This window comes from Necator americanus, chromosome II (genome assembly GCF_031761385.1).
Source record: "Necator americanus strain Aroian chromosome II, whole genome shotgun sequence".
Lineage (NCBI taxonomy): Eukaryota > Metazoa > Nematoda > Chromadorea > Rhabditida > Ancylostomatidae > Necator > Necator americanus.
In genome coordinates, this window is record NC_087372.1 from 18713168 (window position 1) to 18735858 (window position 22691).

The 22691-nt window shown below is 41.1% G+C and overlaps 3 protein-coding genes across 8 annotated transcripts in view; 1 reads left to right on the forward strand and 2 right to left on the reverse strand.

The window, feature by feature from the left end:
• RB195_018372 (uncharacterized protein) overlaps positions 1-19156 on the forward strand; it is a gene marked incomplete at both ends in the record, with an annotated part of 29734 nt that extends 10578 nt beyond the window's left edge. The window contains 12 exons of one of the 3 annotated variants that reach the window (XM_064185792.1): positions 5778-5851; positions 7997-8168; positions 10293-10409; positions 12077-12176; positions 13540-13613; positions 13666-13803; positions 13856-13975; positions 14551-14640; positions 14818-14901; positions 15797-15930; positions 18759-18894; positions 18953-19156. In XM_064185792.1, coding sequence (XP_064041677.1) covers positions 5778-5851; positions 7997-8168; positions 10293-10409; positions 12077-12176; positions 13540-13613; positions 13666-13803; positions 13856-13975; positions 14551-14640; positions 14818-14901; positions 15797-15930; positions 18759-18894; positions 18953-19156 — 1443 coding nt within the window. Of the gene's footprint in view, positions 1-5777; positions 5852-7996; positions 8169-10292; positions 10410-12076; positions 12177-13539; positions 13614-13665; positions 13804-13855; positions 13976-14550; positions 14641-14817; positions 14902-15796; positions 15931-18758; positions 18895-18952 lie in introns of those variants that run through there. The other 2 variants (XM_064185793.1, XM_064185794.1) reach the window with 2 other exon arrangements.
• On the reverse strand, positions 1077-6515 carry RB195_018373 (uncharacterized protein; the record flags this gene model as incomplete). Of its 2 annotated transcripts, XM_064185796.1 has the most annotated exons (7): positions 1077-1196; positions 1252-1366; positions 5320-5435; positions 5492-5656; positions 5728-5819; positions 6274-6384; positions 6452-6515. In XM_064185796.1, 7 exons carry the CDS (start codon positions 6513-6515, stop codon positions 1077-1079), a joined length of 783 nt encoding a protein of 260 aa, XP_064041675.1. The 2 variants fall into 2 exon arrangements, with proteins under 2 accessions (XP_064041675.1, XP_064041676.1); XM_064185795.1 differs by lacking the exons at positions 5728-5819; positions 6274-6384; positions 6452-6515 and having other exon boundaries at positions 5492-5650.
• Positions 19157-19699: 543 nt separating the features above from the next.
• Positions 19700-22559, reverse strand: RB195_018374 (uncharacterized protein; the record flags this gene model as incomplete). 3 transcript variants are annotated; one of them, XM_064185799.1, is made up of 4 exons in its annotated part: positions 19700-19795; positions 19846-20059; positions 21481-22023; positions 22069-22559. In XM_064185799.1, 4 exons carry the CDS (start codon positions 22557-22559, stop codon positions 19700-19702), a joined length of 1344 nt encoding a protein of 447 aa, XP_064041678.1. The 3 variants fall into 3 exon arrangements, with proteins under 3 accessions (XP_064041678.1, XP_064041679.1, XP_064041680.1); XM_064185797.1 differs by lacking the exons at positions 21481-22023; positions 22069-22559 and adding an exon at positions 21292-21341; XM_064185798.1 differs by lacking the exons at positions 19700-19795; positions 19846-20059 and having other exon boundaries at positions 21459-22023.
• Between the last annotated feature and the right edge of the window lie 132 nt (positions 22560-22691).

The following is a 22691-nucleotide window of genomic DNA, read 5'->3' on the forward strand; positions in this document are numbered from 1 at the left end:
TTTGGAAAGGTGTTAGCACGTGCCTGTCAAGCTTACAAATGGAACTATGTATTAATCACTAAAGTACCAAAAGACGTCAACGCGCAAGTTCGACTTAAAATTGAGAAGTCGAAATGATTTTCGTAGCAGCCTATAACATCTTGCACAAAGCAATCCTGAGGGAAATTGGATTGTTTGTACTTCCATCTCTTAGATGTTTCGTGATTTAGGAAACGGCACTTAATATGTACATAACTAGTTAAAAAAGAGTTTGCAGACTTGTTCACATAATGCATCTGCACTCTATCTGCTTATTTGTGCAATACATAGCGGATAAAAACATACAGTTCAAATCTTCGAGAAATGATCAAGGTTTTTCTATGTCCAAACTAGGAGTATCAGGCACACTAAAACGACGAAACAGTAATCTTGGAATCGGAAGGTGGAACATCTTTCTCCAGAATTGCACTTCTTTTCATGCTCCAGGTGAATTGTTGACGAAGCAGATATCAAATTTCTCACCTCAGTTTACTCGTCGGATAGGGCTTGGCTTCTTCTTATGTCTTGAAGGTAAATTAAATGAATAAAAGAGAGGAAGTCCATCTTTGAGAATGAAGTCACTGCAGGTCAATACATTACGTTTCGTAGATGATCTGATGGCAATTCACGTCCTCTACTGGCTTCGGTGTTGTTTTGTTCATTGTAATCACCTCTCTCAGACTGCATTAACACTCGCTGTTAGAACCAGTTCTCCTTTCACTTTGATCGAATCACAAAAGCTGCTTCCATCGCTTGGGTGTAGCTGTGAGCGTCATTCTTTTTTTCACCACGAGTAAGCGTGCGCGCAGTCGATGTACTTTAATTCATAAAATGAATTACTTCTTCCAAAAAAAACAAGCTGAAGAAAAAAAAGGTAACAGCATGAAACGATTTTTTATTATATATATCAAGCTCTACAAAAGCTCTGCATCTGAGAACTATTCTGAGAACACTTGAAGTACATGACTGAAAAGTGATAACTAGTCTGGAGTTACGCACGTTCGTCAAGTTTACCCGTTATGTAAAACTCTGAGAACTCCCCGTTAATTTCGCAGCGCTCATCGCCGATCGCAGTCCCCCAGAAAGTCATCGCACTGCAATCGCGCACACGATGAAGGATACGAAGCTTCGGATGAAACGTTAAGCGTCCGCATCAAATCATTCATCCAGTAGTTCACCTGTAGTCGTAAGTTTAAGCAAATTCTTCCCTAGCAAATGTAGTGCAGTACCTACCTGCAGTCTTGTGAATTCCAGTAGAAATGCTCCGGCTCTTCTTGCTTCCTCCCCTGGACAGATTTTTCCTAGGATGAAATTGACGCATGAGTGGTCGCAGAGCAACTGGCGACATCTGCAAAGCTTTTTTTAGTAGTTGAAAGCAGTGGATTGCTTTGATCTGGAAGATGCGAGATCTCTACGAAACAGAGACAATCTGAACAACTGATTCAACAAATATTCAGTGAGCACTGCGTTAAATATTGTGCAAAGAGTAGATTCATTGCGAGGAAACTAACTAAGTTTTGAAATAGCTTACATTTCTCCTTTATCCCATAGAATTTATTTTTTGTTTCTATTCCTTTTTTTGAGGAACACATCATGCTTCTAATGTCCTAACGCGTGGTTAATTAATTGAGCCACTCATTCAATTTTTCCTTCTCGGATCTTTTGGAATTTGAGCAGCTTTTGGCCTGACCCCGGTTTCGTTGGAGACGTTAAAAACATGTGTATGAAAACTACTGAAGGTAGTGATCAAGTGTATTATGTATGCACTACTAGCCCTTTTTTCCTTCCAGGAATAAAGTTTAGAACTCCTATTTTCACAAATTTTGCACCTGTGAGTTGCTCAAGATCCCAATCAGAGTCTAGCATCTGCTTTACAGCATCACACCACTTTTTAGTTGTTTTATAGTATTTCTTGAAGTTTTCAGCTCAATTATGGTGCTACTAAAGTAAGTATGAAGTCACAATTACAGAAAGAAGAGTATCTTTTTTTCGGTTGTTGATATTTGTACTTACCTTTATGTTCTTTTATTTTCATCCCAAATACAATTTCTTCTATAATTTTCCATTTATTGCCATTACTTATTCCCCAAAAAATCGAAAAATTCTTCCTTTTTATTTTAGTATAAATGCTGGACCGTTAAAGAAAAATGAATGGAGAAACTATGCGTACCGTTCTAGAGAAGACAGTGAATGTAACCAACCACATCACAAAATTTATGTCATAAAGAAGACATGAGATTGATAACAACTCAAATATTTTTTTATTCCAAGTGCTGGAAACTGCAGTGGCCTCATTTCTAGAAGGGTGGATATAACAAAATGAACTTGACAATAGGTCTATTCTCACAGCACAACAGTTAAAACATCGGGAAAAACACTGCAGAAGTGGTCGGCAAAAAAAACCAATTCCTCAGTGGACGCTTCTCTTCACAAGCTTGCTAAAATGCAATTACAAGCATGGAAGAAATTGTAAAGAGATTACAGGGAAGAAGATGTGGTCCTCAGTGGTTTTCGGAATGCCTTAGTCTTCACTTTTTCCTTTTTTGGTCGTGAGAAGGAGGTGCTTCACAGTATCTCCTCCAAAAGAAGAATGACATTGAAATCAAATTCGTTGAGCTCTGATGGTTTAAGAAAACTGATTCTAGCAGTACAATCTATTGCTTATATTAGGTTGGTGCAAAATTCATTTCGGTTTCGAGATATGTGTATATAAAACAATTTTTTTACCCTAAATTATTCCCTCTCAAAACAAACAACACATGCCTTTTTGTAGGTTTTTTCTGCTCTTTCAAATATATGTAGCAATCGTTCTAAAGGCTTAAATTTATCAACAATTTGTTGGAAAAGATGTGTAGATTCTGATGGTTTTTATTTCGATTAATAAAGTTGTGTTTAAGCTGAGTTTTATCAATTTGAAGTATGCGGTCCGTCTCCGAAATTAATTACGCACTAACCTAATACGAGGCTAGAGCAGTCACTCAGTATAGTAATATATAGAATGTTCAGGAATTTATGGGAATAGTACAATATTAACATGATCAGTAATAGTTTGGCGAGACATTTCTCATAATAAATGTGTTATGTGTAAAATAGTGATCACAGCTAATTCCTTGATGTTGCACTTTTTTCTCTGGAAATGTATCCATAGTTTAAGGGTGGCGTTCAGGGAAGTTTTCAATGCTGGATTTGCCAAATAAGTGCATATGTGTTGGATAGGTACAGAAATCCAGGAATTAGACAACAAAAAAGAATATGTACATATTAGTTCATTTGACGAAGCAACTCCTTCTTGCTCAAAGCTCTCAAAGCATTGAGTCTACTACGAGAGTCTTTCAAGCGTTCGGGGCTTGCAATCATGTGCTACTCACTAAAATGTATATTACGAACAACGAGAATATTAGAAATGTTTTAAAGGCAGCATACCACGAATCTGGGGCGGTACGGATTTCAGGTGGAGTATCCGTATACAGGGTCGTAGATTATGGAGACGGAGGTAGTTCCGCTCATCTTTCCTTGCATCACTGCAAACAGCCGCCTCCAGAATGCTGTTTTGTACGACGCCATCTATTGCAACGCTCCACCCCTTGCGCCGCCTCCGCCCTGCGATTCGTCGAAAATCAATTCAAACTGTCTCGATAGGCACTAAGGGACGCTAGGCGCGCTGCAATAGAAGGCATCGTACAAAACAGCATTCAGGGGGCGGCTGCTTGCAGTGATTCAGGGAGAGATGAGCGGAACCACCCCGGTCTCCATAATCTACGACCCCGTATACGGATACCCCACCTGAAATCCGTACCACCCCAGATTCGTGGTATGCTGCCTTTAATCTTTTTATCCTTTTCTGTGTAGCAATGTTTTGAAGCAAGTAAGAAATTAGTCTGAAACATATTAGGTATTGAAACAGATCAGAGGGAGATGAGCGGAACCATCCGTGACTCCCTCAACTCACTCCATTACATCTTCAGATGTCTTCGCACGCCTTTCCTTTTTGAATAAACGACTTCGAAATAGCGCATCGGATGGTAAACTTTCTCAAAGTTGTGTTATGAAAAATGAGCTTACGACTTATAAATCTACACAGACACCTAAAGTTCATTTAAAAAATAACGACATCATTGTGATATGCCTAAAAATACATCAAAATTAGGTGTCTCGCTATGGAGCATTAGGGTGCCGCATTAATTATATGCTTCGTTCGAGAACTCGCTACCAGAAATCCAAAGATCCACGATCATGCTCGCTTCACTGCTAGTTATGAGCAGGAAACAACTGATACTTTACAGCTATTTCAAGTGTTCCTGCATTCTAATGGCATTTTTGCAAAACAAGAAACAAAGCTATTTACTAATAAGTTCCTTCCAGTCCGTTTAAAGGAGCATAGCAAATAGCATTGGCCACGAAACCAAAACATTGAAAATGGAATTATTGTATTTGATGGAATATTTTCCCGCAAAATGTTTGCTTCCAGACTTCCAGATCTCGACACATTTATTTGTATAGGTAAACATTGCAGTAATGGATTTCTGAATCGTTTCTCATTTGCACAGGATCCCTCAAATTACTCTTTAGTTCATAATTTACCAGGTCATCGTCAACAGGTTCTTGAATAAAGTACGTGCCTCGTTAAAAGTGTGAGGAGATAAAGATGGTATTCTATTGTGAGGTGCGTTATGCACAAATATTCCACTAAACTCAGTCCAGCTTTGGCGAGTCACACAAAAACTGCTTAAAATTGAAACAATTTTTGAAAAGTCGTGCTTTGCAGATATTTGTGCGGCAATGAGGGCGGCAACCATTGTGGAGTTCTTTGAAGAAAGTAATTTTGTTGAGCCTGCGATCTGTTGGCAATGTCAAAATTTTAAGAGTATTCTATGTACTCCTATGATGTAAATCTTTGTATAGGTTTCTTTTTCTTTAATAGTATAATGTCATATGAAATTCATATGAATAGGAACACGTCCCATGAGTAATTTTTGCCATGGCTTGCTCATACTTGTCTGAAGGCGATGGGAATACTAGAAAAACACCCGCAACATTCACATGTTATGGGATGGCGGACGTAGGAGATAAGAACTCCTTCTATTCGTGACTCTCCACTTTTTCCCTTCTCTACGCATCCCTAGAATTGCTAGGTAAGCGTAGAAACGTCACTCAAACCATGTTACCTAGTTTTCATTTTTGAGTAGGTTTGAAACTGCTCGCCATGATAGACTACTTAAACGAGAAGAAAACTTTTGCGATGTGGGTAAGACAGCACTGGGGATTACTATGGCAAAGTTGTGGTAGTTTGTCTCCGGTTACCTCTGTGCGTATCCGGACAAAGTGTGCTGCAGCGAAGTGTAAGTTCCACACCGAGGGCGACAGTGCCTCAGTAGCGCTGGAGCAGCTTGCACATAGCATGGCATGTGAGTCAACATCTGTAACGATCATTCGTGTTGGCAGCAGCTCTTCGCTGCTCAATGTAAGTGATTACCTCGTCGAATTTGCTCCTGCACACATATTCTCTGAGGTTGAATTGGACCGCGTAACCGCATTCGTCTACACATTGAGTGTGTTGACGATCAAGAAGGCAAAACAGCTCGAGGTCGCGCTGTTCTACCACCGACGGCAAATCTATGCTTCCAAAAGACATGTGTGCCTTAAAACTACCCAAAGTATACTAACTGAACTTCTTTGCGTATTAATGGGCTGCAGTGGCGAATAACTTACGTTTACCATGTCCATACCAATATTAAGTTGGTTAGTGCAGCGTTCCAAACATGTCCTTTCGCTCACAACCTCGTCTCGTCTCAGTGAGCTGTCTAGAATTAGTTGAGCCGGTTTTTTTAGGAAGGTATTGAAAAGTTATCAAACAATAACACATCTTAGCCTATAAATAAGAGAAGTTGGACCGTTAACGCAAGAATGCAGACACCAACACCACCGATCGCACTTTTCAAATCTTAATTCCTTTATTCGGGCAATAACTGTGAGTTTTGCACACAAATATAGTAAGCAATGTTTTTAAAATTCACAATAAAATCGTGCCAAGGTCTACTCCAAGGTCCCTAATTATATTTTTGACCTAGAACGAACGAACGAAGAATTGTCACAGTTCCTGAAATCCCAGTTCCTTAAAAGACCATGGATTCTATTCTATTCTGTAAGAAATGATTTTTACTTTTGAGCAAATTTGCTGCAAAAAAGGTTCGAAATTGGAGTTATCTTGGCGTAACTTTTTTGTTGTGAAGAAGAAACGTCCACAAAAATCCGCACCTGTTCCTTTGCTTTCGCTGGATTCATAAGAATCGGAGTCTGCATCATAATCCCGCTGCAATCGAGCCAGTTCGAAAGCCGAGGGCGCCCTTCTTTTTTCAATGTTTCGGTCTTTAAACGTTTTCGCAACATATTGAGTATAGAAATAGACAGAACACTCTTGCGAGCATCAACTCACTTCTCATTATTTTTGCGCAACACGAACTAGCTATAATGAGAATCCAGTAATGGACGAGCTGCATCGAATTCTGGAAGGTCAGAACTACGACCAGTAGCGAAAAAGAACGGTAGAAAATGCAACATCTAGATAGTTCCGGAATACCGTCGAATACCATTACGAGACATTGAAGGAAAAGTTTGGAACAAATCAAATTTACAAAAAAATGACCTTGCATGCGCTACGTGTAGAGCAGAAAAGAGAAGCAAAAAGAACATTGTCATCCACACGAGGTCAAACGTACAAAAGCATCGTCAGTGCTATTCAATTCGACCTTCAGCTTGCGGCAATTTGAAAAGAAATTTCGTAGCAACTAAGGAAGTAACCAATTGAGATGGAAAACGCTGTAATTCTATTGAAAAAGGGTTGCAATATCAGGAAGAAAGAACTCGGTTGCCAACATCCCTAGAAACATTTGGTTTTGGCCCAGTTAGTGCGAGGTAAATTGCAGTGTGATTTTAGAACGCCTAAAAAAGTTTCTGAAGAAGTTTGGGCCGTTACTGTGACCCAAAAAGAGAAAATTGTGGCACGTACACTTTCTTATAGATTTTGAAAAAGAAGGTACGATTTGAGAGGGTAAAGTAAAGATGACGAATTATCAGAGTGAGCTGAGAGAATTCTTCTGAAAAATTCAGATTGGTTATCCACATGAATGCTGAATGTTGACAATTGAGAGTTAGCGCTATGACTGAAAACTTCGAATATTTGAATCTGCGGAGCAATTGCAACGAAATAGAAAACTTAAAGGCAAATATTGAGGACGATGAGGAAATATTATATTAAAGTATCTGCGCAATTGACCCGAATTACACGCGCAGTGAGAAGTGAACTCAGTGAAATACCAAATCTCTCCTGCGTTTCCTTTAGTTGGTGTAAGCATGAAAAGAACGAAAAACATCAGCCGGCAAATGAGAGAGCCGAACAACCAGTTGAAGACTGCAACTTTGTTGAGACAAGCAACGAGTTTTACTCACAGATAGGCATCGAGAACAGCCTACATTGAAGCAACAAACACAATCAAAAACAACCACAGTACCACGTACCACCTACGAAGTAAATCTAATAGGTAGCTTCCTTCAAAAAGCCAGCGGATCGGTGTACGGTTCAAGAAGTTTCTTACGCATGTGCTAAATTAACGACGCTCCGACAGACTTCGGAACGATAGTTAACTCACGCGCGAGAATGTTGCCTAAGAGATCCAAATTCGATTATCTGCTTATTTTCGTCTCACTCGCAAAAGACATCTACTTTAGTGAGTAGCATCAAAGTGGACCAGTGAGGCTTTAGCAATATTGAGAAAAATTGAACTACTGCTTTAATTTTCTTGGACTGAACTGAGTAGTGACTATGTGAGGGCGCGTATTTTCGACACTCAGTGATAACAAAAACAAAACTTGAGTGTGCGGGAGAAACCGGAAAGTTCGACCAAAGCAACAGTGCTGCTTTTGCTTTCATAAATCTACGAATCAAAAAAAGGAACAGTTAAATACGAATTTCTCTTTTCAGCAACGGAGCTGGCAGAAGTGGAGCATTTCTCGCGTTGGACGCAAATTTAGAGCTGATGAAGAAGACCGGACAGCTCGATGTGTACGAGTATGCGAAGACGCTCGTGAACTCCCGCCCTCACCTAATTGACTCTGTCGATCAGTATCAGTTCATCTATGAAGCTCTTGCTGAGGTTTGCTTCTCCTGTTTATTTATACCCTTTATTTATTAAAAAAAATTCCACGATTTGGTAGCAACAGAGCAACTACCCAGCCAGCTGTGTTGGTGAAATCTGGCTCAAATTGAAACACTATTACATAGTTCTTTTTCTATTGTTATTGTTAGTGCACATTCTCCAATCACACAGAACTGCTTCCTACTCATTAGATTTTTGGTGCCTGAAGGCATCATACATTACTGCCTGCTGATCTCTGCTGTAGTGGAATCAGAATAACTAAATTACCAATGGGGTAGCGGTGTCTCTCGCAAAGATCTCCATTGATTGCCACTGTTTTCCTAAAATTTCAATGGTGCTGTTGCGCAATAACCTGTTGCTGAACAAGGAAGAAAAAAAACTGTTCTTAAGCAGTGCCGTTAATCCGATAATTTCATTCATAATCTCTTCACATTAGCACAATAGCATAGTATGTGTCCGTTTTTATGATACCACATTACAGAATTAGATGCTCGTTTCATCTGGAAATTATTGGAACACGTTGATCTCTCTTCTTTCCACGAGGTAGAATCTGTTGCTGTAGCCCAACTCAATCCATTGCGGGATTGAATAGTTTCTATCAACCACATTTTTCTTTACAGCGCTGAAAAATGAGACAACTGAGAGATCTCGGCTCATCTTCGGATCATGTTAGGGGAGAGTTTTCGCTGCAGAAGGTGAAAGTGGATGCGCTCTCGGCTAGCTATGTTTGCTGCATCTTGTCGCAAATGAGAATATATCGGCTTTCACTGGGTCGGTAACGAAGAGATGTAACCATTGCATATGTTCTTTATATTCGTATATTGGGAACCGAAAGCAGATTTTAGTTGTGAGGCGATAATATATCTTATTTTTGTTTTTGAAAGTAGAAAGAGAATTTGAACGAAGCAATGATTCTGTAGTACTGAATTCCCCGTTCGATGTCAAACAATCTAATTGTTTTTTTTTTGCGCAGAAATATGATAAAGGATAAAGGATAAAGTGTCTGGCGTCAATCAATCCGCTTAGGATGCGCCATCACTTTCACTTCAATTCAGAATGGTTTGAGGTTCACGAGCGTGTAACTGGCCTATAAAATGCCGATGTATCACATCAGTGCTTTCTACCTTCCAGAGAAGTTTGGGACCAATCGACCCTGAGGGGATGAAGGACTTGGTTACCACTAGTGCGGATTGATCTTGCAGGCAGCAGAACCTCTAACCGCTGCACTACACCCGCCCTCATTGAAGGATAAATAACATAAAAGACACCACTTCACCACTTAGCATTTCTTACTATTCGGGGAACCACTGAGGTTGCATACTTCTGCAGGAAATAAGCGAGCCAGCAAGAACATGATGTGATGTGTCCACCTCAGTAAGCATTCGTAAAAAAATTTGCGGTTCTATGTAGAACTGACCATCTACTACATGCACAATCATGATAGAGCGGATTTTTATCACGGTTCTGATAAAACAAACTCATGTAAAGAAGTGTGAGAATCCTTTTGGATCTGCGTCGGTAATTTAAAATGAACAGGACAAGCAGTTCTTTGTCAGGCGGAAACTACAATTTACTTCAAACTGCTGTTTTTATGTGCACTAAGCATAATATTGGAGTAGTCAATAATAATATCTAATTAATACTTAATAACAATAACTAGATCATCTATGCGGTCAGTAGCACCACCGTCATTAATAGCACGATCTCCCTCTGCTGATTCGTCAGTGGCCGAATAGAGAGAGAATTGCTACATACATTACTGAATACTACTTCTACACACGTTCGGGTAAACTTGGCTGGAAACATTGTAGCCCTCTTCATCACCCTTAATCCTTAAGATGATGATGAACTACCCAAACATTATAAAACTTATATCAGTTTACTGGCAGATATAAATCTGAGAGCTTATCCCTACATAGGTCTTAGAAAATTCCGATACGATGTGGCGGCAGATTTTTCGGGATATGCGTATGCTTGCGATGTCTTTTGAATTCCCTTCCGGAATACGTCAGGATTTGCTTTGGGAAGAGGGTTGCCCAAGTCCATGAGCATATGACAGATGACAGCATAGACAAGAGATTAATTTAAGGAATGATTACTAGATAAAATATTAATCTTCAGGCTGTGATGTGCAACGTACAGCCTATTCAAATGCACCAACTGAAGGATAGAAGTAGTATGTACAAGGCAAAGAAGAACAGAGAACTGATGGAAAGCCAGGACAATCATGAAAATAAGGTGTGTTCAGGATAGCTTTAGTGTATCAAAATAAAATTTGCGGTAGCTGCAGCTGTGTTCATCCAGCACCATCGGCGACGTTCACTAACATTGGCGATAGCAATTCCATTACTGATAGGTATTCGCCGTCGGAGTTTCAATCGCGACGATCTCCACGATTATTTCCCCACATGGTTAATCTTAGAAAGCTTCTATTTTAACAGTTTGTCAACCACGCAATTTCTTTTACTTTCACGAGGTGGAACCAGAGCGTTATTTTCCATGACAACGTACGATCACCAGTGGGACGTATTACCCTTAGGAGAAAGATCTTTGTATCAGCTCTTTCTCCTTGATCTTGGTCGTTTTCCATAAATTTTTCGCACAATACTTTGCAAATAGGACTACGCACCTATTTACCTATTTCTCATGCGTCTAAATGCATATGACCAACCCGTGGGTCATATGGTCGTATCGAATTAATCATAGAACGTTTTTGTATAGAAACGAGAAATAATTTTCGTGTGATTACAGGGTGATAGTATACAGATACAAAATGCAAGGTTTTGAGCATATTTTCAAGTGTGCCCCTCCAGTATAAAAAGGAAAAGGGAAATTTATTAGTTATCAGCGAAATTATCAAAAACGGTAATAGATGTTGTAAACTAATGCTAAAAAAAAGAAATTAGTATCTTCTTAATGACATAATCTACCACTTTTTCTAAAAAAAAAAATGACTAACTAGCCGAATGTGCTGTGCCTTTGTTCGAGAGTTGATTCTAGCGTGGTTGTTAGTAGTCGGAAGCAGAGCTCGGCTGTAGACTATCAGTAAATTTAGCATATGTTTAAACAAATCAAGATCACTTATGGCGCAATTTCTTCTGTTTTAACTGACAAAAAACAAGAGAACATTGCTGATTTCGTTTGATTTTCTCCCGCAGCTGCGGTTGTGCACACCATATTTTCTTCTTTAGAATAAGTGAGAAATGTCTTCAAGAATGTCTTCATGTCTTCAAATGTCTTCATGTCTTCTCACTTAACTTTTTGTAGCGGTTACTGCTCGTGGTTGTAGGTTCCCTCTCATACTCCTTTGAAATGTAAATCAAGAAAAGCACACATTATTAGGTCGTCACATAAATGTTGCGCTATGCTACACTTCCTTTATTTCTAGTAGAATAAATGGAATTTTTGAAATCTATTTTCCTTTGTTTTCTACAGTCCTCTTCCATCTATCCGGTAGGTTTTGAGTCTCTTCCAAATTCGCTTGTCAATGGCGAAAACATTGTCGTTGGAAAACCGAGTCATTTTTGCGATGTACCAGAACCGTCGTACACTCAAGCCGTCTTTTTCGACAACAGCTATTTTACCGCGAAGATATTCTGACTACATTTAGATTTCTCGCTTCATTATTACACTACAAGCTTCGTTTGAACTACCTATTTCACTTCAGAGAGTGATATTAGAGGACTCAAGTACATACGACTCATTTGAGGAGTTTTTTTGTAGCATTCATTTGCACAACGAGTATTACAAACATAAAAGAATGCGCTTCGTTTCTAACTTTTAGGACGGATTTTAAAAAAGACAGACGTTGAAAACTCAGTTCAGGAGCAATGAACTTTATGAAAAATAACTCTGCTATCTCTATGATGCATATATATCTGAGCTGATCGAATTTCTTTTTCCAGTTATTGTTGAATCTAACGCATCCTCTTCGAATCGGCGACTGTGCAGGAGGTCATCGCCTGGAGAATAGAGGGAAAAATCGGGACGTAATGGTGGTTCCACGTGAGTCTTTTGTTACAGTTTTTCACGTTTAGCGACAAAAATCCTCTTTAGTTAGCTTAGTTGAATGAATTATTTTAGAGAGAAAAGGACTTTTTTAACATTGCAGTAGTCTTAATAGTCTCTTAAAGATGCTGTATAAACCTTGCACTTTGTACTAGTAACTTCTTCTCGTTGAATCTTGGTGAATTAAAGCTGATTAAATTATGGTTGGAAAAAAACAGAAGATTCAGTAACAGGTTATTAATATGGGCGTACATTAACAAAGTCTCTTTAATTTTTCAGAAAACGTGAGAAGTTGAAAATGACTGAAAATGACAAAAATGTGCAGTTAAAAATACCGACAGGAAGTAGAATTAGAAATGATTTAAAACGAAATTCTCCAACAAAAAAAGAATAATCCACTGCCGTTCTAAAGGGGGAGAGGGAGCAGGAGGGATCATCTTGGACCACCGCAGCAACTAATAACTAATAAAGATGTGTAGTCATCCATGTACATATGTTAGGGAATGACAGAACTTTGCCCCTAAAATAGAATTAGTCCTTTGTTTTGTTAAGGTTTGCATCCTATTTCTATCCTTTTGTTTGAATTGAGCATCGTTATATCGGTTCCATTGGCGCGAGCACAGAGCTCTTCTAGTAGTCGCGAGGTTGGGCTTCTCCAGAGGCACTTGCCCCTTTATTTCCTTAACAAACCCAAAATGTTGCTGGTCCAACTTCCAGTTCTTTAGCAAGACTAAAAACAAGCTGAACGAACTTGGACTGATACTCTCGAAAGGTTGCAGTACTACTGCCATGCTTCATTTTATTAAGAACGATCTCATGAGCTGGAGAGCTCGGTGCATTTTAGTTGTGAAGAACTCAGCCGTTGACGATTTCCGCGTCTCGAAGGTCGCCAACGCTGTCCTTACTGTACATTTTTTCTACTACAGCGAGCACCTCAATCGCGGATTTTTCAGAACTTTGATGCTTTGCTTTGTAGCGTATCGCACTCGATAATTCGCTGTTTTGTGACCCGTGATACGATCGTCAACAGCTGCTCACTTTGCGAGCAATCCGCACTTACAGATCAGAGACAACTTAAATGTTTTGGAAATTTATCCAATATCTATAACCAATGGACTTTGCGCATTTACACAGTTCTAGCGGAGCTGCGTGTGACCTTTTCGTTTTGGTGTTTAATCATATCAGAAACTTTGCGATTCATGCTGTAATAACTAGGGAGGAGATGTGGCCAGATTAAAAGTTGGGTACAGCTATTTAGTTATCTGTGAAAAGGCTACCGAAAATTAACTACTGTTGGGATCCAAAAAATATCTAACAAGGAAATGTGCGAGAGAACGGTTTTCTTAGTGAGTTATTTCAGCTGATCATGCTCGGCCTTACCTCCAAACACTGCACGGTGAAAGCAAGGACTACACTTACATTAATGCAGTAGAGGTACGCCATCGCTTTGTTGGAGTCCTAATAAACTGTAAAAGTGGTGGTTGAGGTTGATGGATTCACCCGAAAAGCGGAGTTCATAGTGACAGAATGGCCCAAACACAGTACGATCGACTCATTCTGGACACTGATATACGACCACTCGTGTCATACAGTAGTCAATCTGAGCAACCAAGGAAACCCACGGGTAATCTAGAAACCAGATGATCGTTTTGTCTTGAGCAGTGGTCTTTTTCTAGCATTACCCAACATTTATCCACAACAAAGGAAAGGCCAGCTATGGTCCTTTTATTGTTGAAGTTCTCAATTACCATCAATACCCAGCAATGACGTCACACATGGTGAAAGTGATGAAGAGGGTTCGTTAATTCTTTGTTCCTTTGATTTTTTGAGATCTATATCTGACAAGAGCTTAACTGATTCCTGCTTTCTATTTCTGCTTTTGTTCGTACTTGCGTTCACAGCTTCTTAGAATGCTCTGTAACTTAGCGTTCAGCTTAAAATTCAGTAATGAAGTGCTAAAATGCAGACGGCTGTTACGCCACATTCCTCTCCGAAGGGCTGGTCATCCAATGCTACGCTGCGAAGGGAGAGTGGGAGCAGGAATGGCGTGCCTCTAGGGCAGTCCTTTCGGTTGAAACCGCAGTATCGCGGACGTCTTCACGGAATGGGAGCAGATGTGGATTCGCGCTCATCGACCCCTACCCCGGTATCCTCGAGCTCGCAAGGAACTACTCGACTACCTCCTCCAAGACGACGTCGCTTGTCTCGCTCTGCAGACATCTTGCAATACCAAGACCCATTCAAAGAGGTGCGCACACAGCGTGCAGTATCCTCCTTTCCCCATGCTCCCCCTGTTTTCCTCATAGCAATGGTTGTAGGGTACGGACCTCTGTGAGTCCATGTTTGGTGTTGTGAAGTGTGCATTGTTCAGAAAGGAGCCGCTGACATTAAGCGACTTCTGAATATCCGACGAGAAAAGAACGACCTGCAGAAGGAAACTACGAAGCAGATACAGAAGCTGGTGTGTCTCAGCGTCCTCTCTGCATGCTATTCGTGTTCGCTGCTCTTCGCTCCTTCCTTACGCTTCTTACGCTAACACAAAGGCTGCCGCCTCCCTTCTTTATGCATTTCTAATTCCTCCACCCACTGCTGGTTATTTTGATTGTTTCGATGGGGCTAATCTTGCTTATTTCTTCAGACTTTTATGATCTCCGACATCATGTCAAGTGGATCCAGCAACCAGCAAATCGACACGGAAGTACGGGTATGCTGCGTTATACAGGTGCGAAATATGTGGTATATTATAGATACAAAACACTTTGCAAAATCAAAAGCGTTGACCTAGAATGTTCCTGTCTTCTGTTTTGTAATAGTCGCATGTGCATCCTTCCCCACGATCGATGCTTTCCTGATACCATTTTCACAACTGCACTGTTTTACGTCCATATGAAAATGTCCAAAAGCGCAGTAGATTCTAGAATATCAAAGTCTCCCTTTAATAGACAATGTTCTTTAATGACAAAGCTTGTTGCTTAATTGCAGTGAAATCCATTTAGAACCTGATCTATCTCTGCGGAAATCTGCTTCCTTGTGTATAAAATCTGTTGATAATGAAGAGCAGCTTATGAGTGAAGTTGCTAGAAGGCTAGTCAGTACCACTGCAAATGCTAGAGTTGTATGTTTTTCTTACTTTCGCTTCCTCGCGGCCACATATCCTTAGTCCTTAGAACCTCAATCCATATGCTGTTCGTTTAGAGCTGCGCTATTGGGAAGTTTCGTACGCATCTTCCTTTGTTCACCACTCTTAAAATCTTTTTGTTCTACTGCTTAGCAGGACGAATCTGGCGCAATCGGTAAGAGGGTAGGATGTGACTGCACGATCGATCGGTTTGAAACCGTACTATTGCAAACCAAGTTTTCCCTAAACCTCCAGGACCGACAAATTGGTGTCGGACTTGTCAGGGAGGATAAAAACGCTCACGTAACACATTGGCTTGCGGCTCGTCCCCGCTAGTCTTGTAAACCTCCGAAGCATTCGTAAACTCCAAAAGATTCTAGATTGAAGTCAAGGCGTAGGCGCATCTACTAGGGACAGATCAATACCGTGCACTTCACCATCTATTCTTTATTGTACCGGTATACCGTTTCCCGTACTCGTTCGGATAAACACTTTTCAGGTGAGGATGTGGCCCATAGAAAACAAGGTACCGCTGTCAACAACGGGCCTGATGGATGTGATTAAAATGGCTCGAAGTTGGAGAAGAAGGGCACCAGATCGCCCAGAAACAAAACCAACGATAGTCATGTCTCAGTAAGTCCTTGACGTTTACCCTTATTTTTGTTTTCTTTATTTCTTTTATCCGTTTGGTTTCAATCATGAACAGAATAGAAACATGAACAGGTCTAGAAAAGATGCGAAACCAACCATTGTGTTAATCTTCTTACTCCTAGTGGAATTATTTTTCCACTTCAAAGGGTTTTGTACCCTATGAATGAAGTCTTTGTTCATGAACACGTTGAATTGTCTGTTCGCAGCTGAACATCTGAAAGATAGAACTTTGAGTTACAACTTTATTAAAATATTTGGACTTCTTGATGATCTGATGGAAGCGTATTCCGTATCTTTAAGAAAACACTTTTCAAAAGGCTGAACCGATCATTCTTGAAGTCTTTTCTTCTCAGGGTCTTTGAGGTTGACGCTTGAATATTGCGATATCTTTTTCTGTACTTGAGAAACGTCGATGGCAAACGGGCTTTCTTGTGCTGTAGCAAAAACAAACAGATTTATTTGAATAATCGGCTCAAAACGACTTGAAGTTCGGTGCAGATGCGTCTTTACATTACTCGTATGGACAAAAAAGGTACCTTAGCACGCCTACCTTTGTACACGCTTCGGTCCTCCCAGCAAATTATTCATTGGCTTTGCTTGAATAGACAGCTACAGACGCGCGCGTTCTTCCCACGTCGTTTTTTTGAGGCGATTACGGAAGGAGGAGCGGAGCAACGCTCGTTTTGTAATCTACATTCGGAACTGTACGTTTCCTCTGTGGTTTCCGTACCAATTTCGTGATACGTTGAGGCTAATAGTTTTGTGGGCCAGTGAACACCTTTTCATCTTCGTAATAGCGCTTTCGTTTTCTCCCTGTACTCCCACCACTCTTCAAATTCCTTGACCCGCGAATACGTATCCTCTGGAGGTAAGGTTCGTTTTTAGGCTTTCCTCGTTGAAACCTCCGTGCAAGCAACACATACAGAATCTTACATTTATCTACCGTTTGCTAATGCAAAAGCAAACTTGTTCCTTGGCATCAATGGAGCGTTTCCTTTCCACCATTTTGAAAAGTCTTCGCATAGAGGAGTCAATGATGTGATGTTTCTTCATGATCCAAACCCCCATACGACTGGAATTGCGCGCTGTATCTCTCATCTTTCGGATTTGCCACGTCCATGCTCAGTGGGGGTTAAAGGCAGCATACCAGGAATGTGAGATAGTGCGGATTTCAGCTGGAGCATCCATATACGTGGTCGTAGATTATGGAGACGGGGGTAGTTCCGCTCAACTCTCCCTGCATCGTGTACTACTTTCTTAAGCAGAACCAAGATTGTTATTGATCTTTATTCTGGCTAACGTTTCGGCGTCGTCGCCTTCTTCAGAGCCTGGAAAAATCAAAGACACGAGTAATCTACTCTCTCAAACGCCCCGTCATCCCACAAGATATGATTTAGCAAACAGATTATTTAAAAGCAACGTCAGAGAAGCAGACCAGCGCTCACCTTGATAGCCACGAAATCGTGATGTTAGCGGACCACCAGTTGTGAGAGTTGCGCCGCTAGTATTAACTAGTAACGACGAACTAGTAACTTTCTCCCTGCATCACTGCAAACAGCTGCCTCCAGAATGCTGTTTTGTACGACGCCAACTTTTGCAACGCTCCACCCCTTGCGCTGCCTCCGCCCTGCGATTCGTCCAAAATCAATTCGGACTGCCCGATAGGCAGTAAGGGTCGCTACGCGTGCAATTGGTGGCAGTAAGGGTGGCGTGCTGCAATAGAAGGCATCGTACAAAACAGCATTCAGGGGCCGGCTGCTTGCAGTGATTCAGGGAGAAATGAGCGGAACCACCCCGGTCTCCATAATCTACGACCCCGTATACGGATACTCCACCTGAAATCCGTACCACCCCAGATTCGTGGTATGCTGCCTTCAATCTTTTTATCCTTTTCTGTGTAGCAATGTTTTGAAGCAAGGAAGAAATTAGACTGAAACATATTAGGTATTGAAACAGATTACAACCTCCTGAGCAACTGCATTTTCGACCGCTTTTTCATAATTTCTGCAGCTGCACAAGCGGCCACGACTCGTATATTTAGTCTTCCGCGGTTCTGCAGCTGTGCAAGACACCTAAACCTTCAACGAAATTCCTCCATCAAATTCTTGTTATCAGTCCTTACTCTCTTTCTGCCTGTGTCACAGACGTTGTTGATGACGCTGACTGATTACTTTCAGTGCAGCAAATGGTGCATAAAGAGATTGCAGTATTCCGAGCAATCCATTGGAGCTCGCTCGACAATGACCTGCGCTCCAACGTAACGAGACAATTTTTGTTTCGAAATGTTCCACTTTTTTCGTCATTATCCCGCCTATCAGATTATATGCTCTCTGTCTTCGTAGCTAGAAACACTGCAATACATTGGAAGAAATGAAAGTCATTAATCTAGTTCGATTCCAAAGAGTACATTCGCGTGCCTGTTTGCGTCCTCTGTGGAAGTGCTTTGTGTTCTAATTGAACGAGCATAGTTTGCTCTAATGGTATCTGCGAAACTCCAACCTTCTTCTGCGACTTCAAAACCACTTTTACTGCATTGTTTTCAGCAATTTCGAATCATTACCACATCAAATGCAACTTGTTTGCTGTGTTTGTGTACTTCTGAGGAAATGGACGATTATTTGATCTCATACCCCATTATTTTTCGTCACCTTACGTGGTTTTTTGTTGAGGACTCTAATCGAAAACTCTCTATTATGGTAACTTCGTCACACCTGATTTTTAAGATGACAAACACTCGCTGTTTCACAGTCATTTCATTTTTCATTCTAGTGGATTTTCTTGGGAACTGCAATTGTCATCAATAATTTTAGCAATGGTGTCTCACGTGTTGGAGTATATATCGGAGCAAATATATGTATAGATCAAATGGATACAGATCATGAAGTGGACGTCTTCCATGCGGTAAAGATGATGCGAATAAACCGGCCTCAGCTCATAGACATGAAAGTAGACTTTTTTACATAGTGTGATTATCCAGGTCTAAAATTTAATCTGCTGGATTCAGGACGAGTACAAATATCTGTATGACGTGATGCTTCATTGGTACATGACGAATCCTGAGTATCGAATATACGACAAGGAGGATACTGTTGAAGAGGACGGATCGCGGCCTTCTTCAGTTCGGCAGTCCCTTCGAGACAAGGACCGCTGGCTGCGAGGCCAAAATTCGGTGCGCAAAGAGCCTCGAAAAAGCGCAGACAATAACTAGCAATTCACTAAACGCTAGAAATACCAACACGACCTTCCTAGAAAGTGACGTTGGCCTGCGCAGATATCAACGTCGTTGTATTTAAAAGATCTTTCTTTCGTTTTGCAGTTTTATTTTTCGACTTTTGATCAGGTATGTCAGGTACGAAATCCGACGGGTCTGTTTGAGAAGCCATCAGATCATTTGCTCACCTGCTGCTAGTCAGTTGTGCCTATTTACAATTTATTTCAAACATCCAGTAATGGGAGCATATCATATATTTGTTGCTAGTCTCAATATTTTCACAGATGTATCTATAAAGATTACTTTGGAGTAGGGAGTTGGTGCCTCTTCACAGGGACACTTAGGATGCGTGGAGTCCTAGCAGAGGTCGTTCTAGGTATCATTTCTCAGATGCACTTCTTAGGGAGCCTTTTCTGTGGCCTTCTGAATATTGTACATTGTGTTATTCCGATGCTTTCACTGTGATTTCATGTGTTCATTCATTAAAAAAAGAATAAACACTAAGAATTGGATCTGTTCACATTCGCTACTGCCATCTCCTCATACGAAGCGTCCAATTTCGGAAGGAAGAAGTGGGCGAGCTTTAGCCATGAAGTTGTCTCGCGAGAGGTAACATCCGCACATTTGCCGCCATCCCTAAACAAAAATCTAAGCGTAGCTAAAGGAGTCCTAATACATCAGATCACCTTAAAGCTTGTTCTTGAATGCAGAACTCTAAAGTTGTCAAGAAAGATCACAGTGCCGGGCCGTAACGCGATCGTGGTAGAGTTTTCAGGAACATGGCAAATGGAGGAAAAGGCAGCATACGCCCGGTAGTATGCCATGGTGTTCAGAGCGTAGTGTTCTGAGTCTTTCCCTTCGCGAAGTGCTCGGAAGGGGGCACGATCGTATGGGTTAAACCTTAAAGTCGCATTAGAATGAAAACTAGGTTCATTGTGTGTTTCAATTGTGCAGGCAATAATGAAGTCATCTAAATGACTCGCTTCGTGGAGTTGCGTTTCTCAACAGGCGAGTAATACAACATTCTTCATTAGTATGAAAAGTGAACATATTTCGGGAGATAAGTGACAACTAGCAGAAAGAGATTTCTAAAATAAATGGGATGACCAACAGTACTCTTCTGAAGCTTCAATCTTTTGATTATGCTTGAGAACTAATGTTCCAAGTTAATTTTGCTATTGAACCTTTTTGTCAATTGGTGAGATTAAAGGTTTTGTAAGGGTTTTGTAAATCGAGATGTTTTTTGTTTCAGCCATGCTTACAAGATAAATATGATTGTTGGCACAATTGAAGCTTTTCTTACCCAAAGTATGGAGCGCTGATTGTAAAAACAATGCACTGTTGTCTCTTTCATTACTTCTTGATACCATACTCTGCTAGGTTGATGTACATTACGAGCAGTTAACGGATGTGAAGTCATTATTCTTCCATTTTAATCTGAATTTAGTTCGCAGTTCTACCGTAAAATGGCTATGCAGGGGTGACGTCGCGGCCACGTGGCATAAATTAGTGGATAAGAAAAGGTCGCATTAGTTACCATTAAGAGTACGCTATATGTGATAAATTAAGAGGCGGTTCTAAATATTGGGCGAAACGTCAAAAAAAGAAATTTTCTCGATTTTACAAAAATCCTAGTCAACAAAAAATCTACAAACCTTCGTAGAAGAGAAGACATGTGTTCAAGTGTTCGAAGAAAAAAAACTTCGTAAAGAATGTCACCGACTCTGTTTCCTTAGTGATACTCTCCTTCTCTCTTTACCTGGACAGCACTAATCGATTCAAACAGACAATGGCAACAACACCATTTCCTGAGAAACTTCAAAAGAATTTCAAATCGTAGTAAATGAATCATCCTGTTTAAGAATATCTTATAACAATCGCCGATCTGTAGATATGAAAAAATGGAGCAAGAAAAAGTGGTAGGGTGAAGGAGCCGAGTTCTATCCCTGCCAGCAGAAATACAAGTGAGTACAATGCACCCACTCAAGGATCTCTAGAGCAAGCTGTTGAAAGAATGGATCGGAAAAGACGAGTTTCCTCCCATATCATTAGATTCAAGTACGTTACTGTTGTTCCTGATTGTTGTGTCCTTGCTCGAGTTGCGAAGATGGTTTACCGGACCGGGTACTTACCCAAAAGCAAACCAAAATCGGGCAACTGTGCCAAACATTGCTACGTACATTGAGCTGGTTAATAAGAACCTCTCAACAGATGGAAATAGCATACAATGGCAATAACACAAGATGTACAACTACATGACTAACATAGTTAACATCTCTACGGCTCCAACACCTCCCCCCTAAGATGAATGCATCGCGTACGTCTTCATCTTCGGATCAGGTTGCAATCGACGAGGCGGTCGGCGTTGTCGAGCTGGTCTAGTCGTTGTCGGCGGCACGATAGTTGGTGTTCGATCCTTGACATTGTCGTTGATGTTGGCGATCGTCCTTGCCATACCATGGTACCGTCGGTCTTCCTGGTTGAACGGCATCTTGGAAGCTTCAGTCCTCTCGCAGCTAACTCGCTGATGTTTTTCTCCACGCATCTGGTTAGCGTGTCTTTTCCACAAATCATCCTCTTCCGTTAGCACGTCGTACACGGCTCGTCCATAGCGATTCTTCACACTAGCAGGGATCCATTTCTCACGTCCCGGGCGGTAGTCACGCACCAACACGAGTTCTTCCTGGTGGTACGATCTCTTCTGTGCTCCATGATGACGATTGAACTGTTCTTCAATTTCCACATTGCGCGTTCCTTCTTCTTTAACTGATTCCTTCAGCAGCGTCAATGACGTCCTCAACTGGCGCCCTAGGAACACCTCCGCTGGAGAAAGACGTCCTGGCGTTGATGCACATGGTGTTCCTCTATAGCACTGCAAAAATTCCGCAAGTTTCTCCGACGTCCCTCACTCCTTAATCTTCTGAAGTGTTCTTTTCAAGGTATCCACAAAGCGTTCTACTTGACCGTTTGACTGTGGATGGAACGGCGGCGAGCGAACGTGCTCAATTCCTTGCATGTCGCAGAATTCCTGGAACTCCTTCGCTGTAAACTGCGTACCGTTGTCTGACACGATCACCCTGGGATTTCCGAATCGTGCAAACAGCATTCTGAGTTCTCTCAACGTTGCAGTGGTTGACGACGACGACATCTCAAAGACTTCTGGCCACTTCGAATACGCATCCACTACCACAAGGTACATCCTACCATTCAGTGGTCCCGCATAGTCGATATGAATTCTGTCCCACGGTTTCTTCTCAGTGGTCCAAGAATTGAGAACTGTCTTTTTTGGCATCTTCGCAGCTTTTTGACAGTTACGGCAGTGGCGTACAGCTTCTTCGATGTCCCTGTTGATGTTCGTCCAGTATACATATCCTCGGGCGAGCATCTTCATTCTTGCCATTCCTGGATGTCCTTCATGCAGTTGCTTCAAAACTGCTTCTTGAAGTGAGGTTGGCACGACGAATCTGTGGCCAAAATACAGGCATCCTTCCGAATAGCGCTTCCAAGTTATGGCGATGCTCCTGTTGTGTGC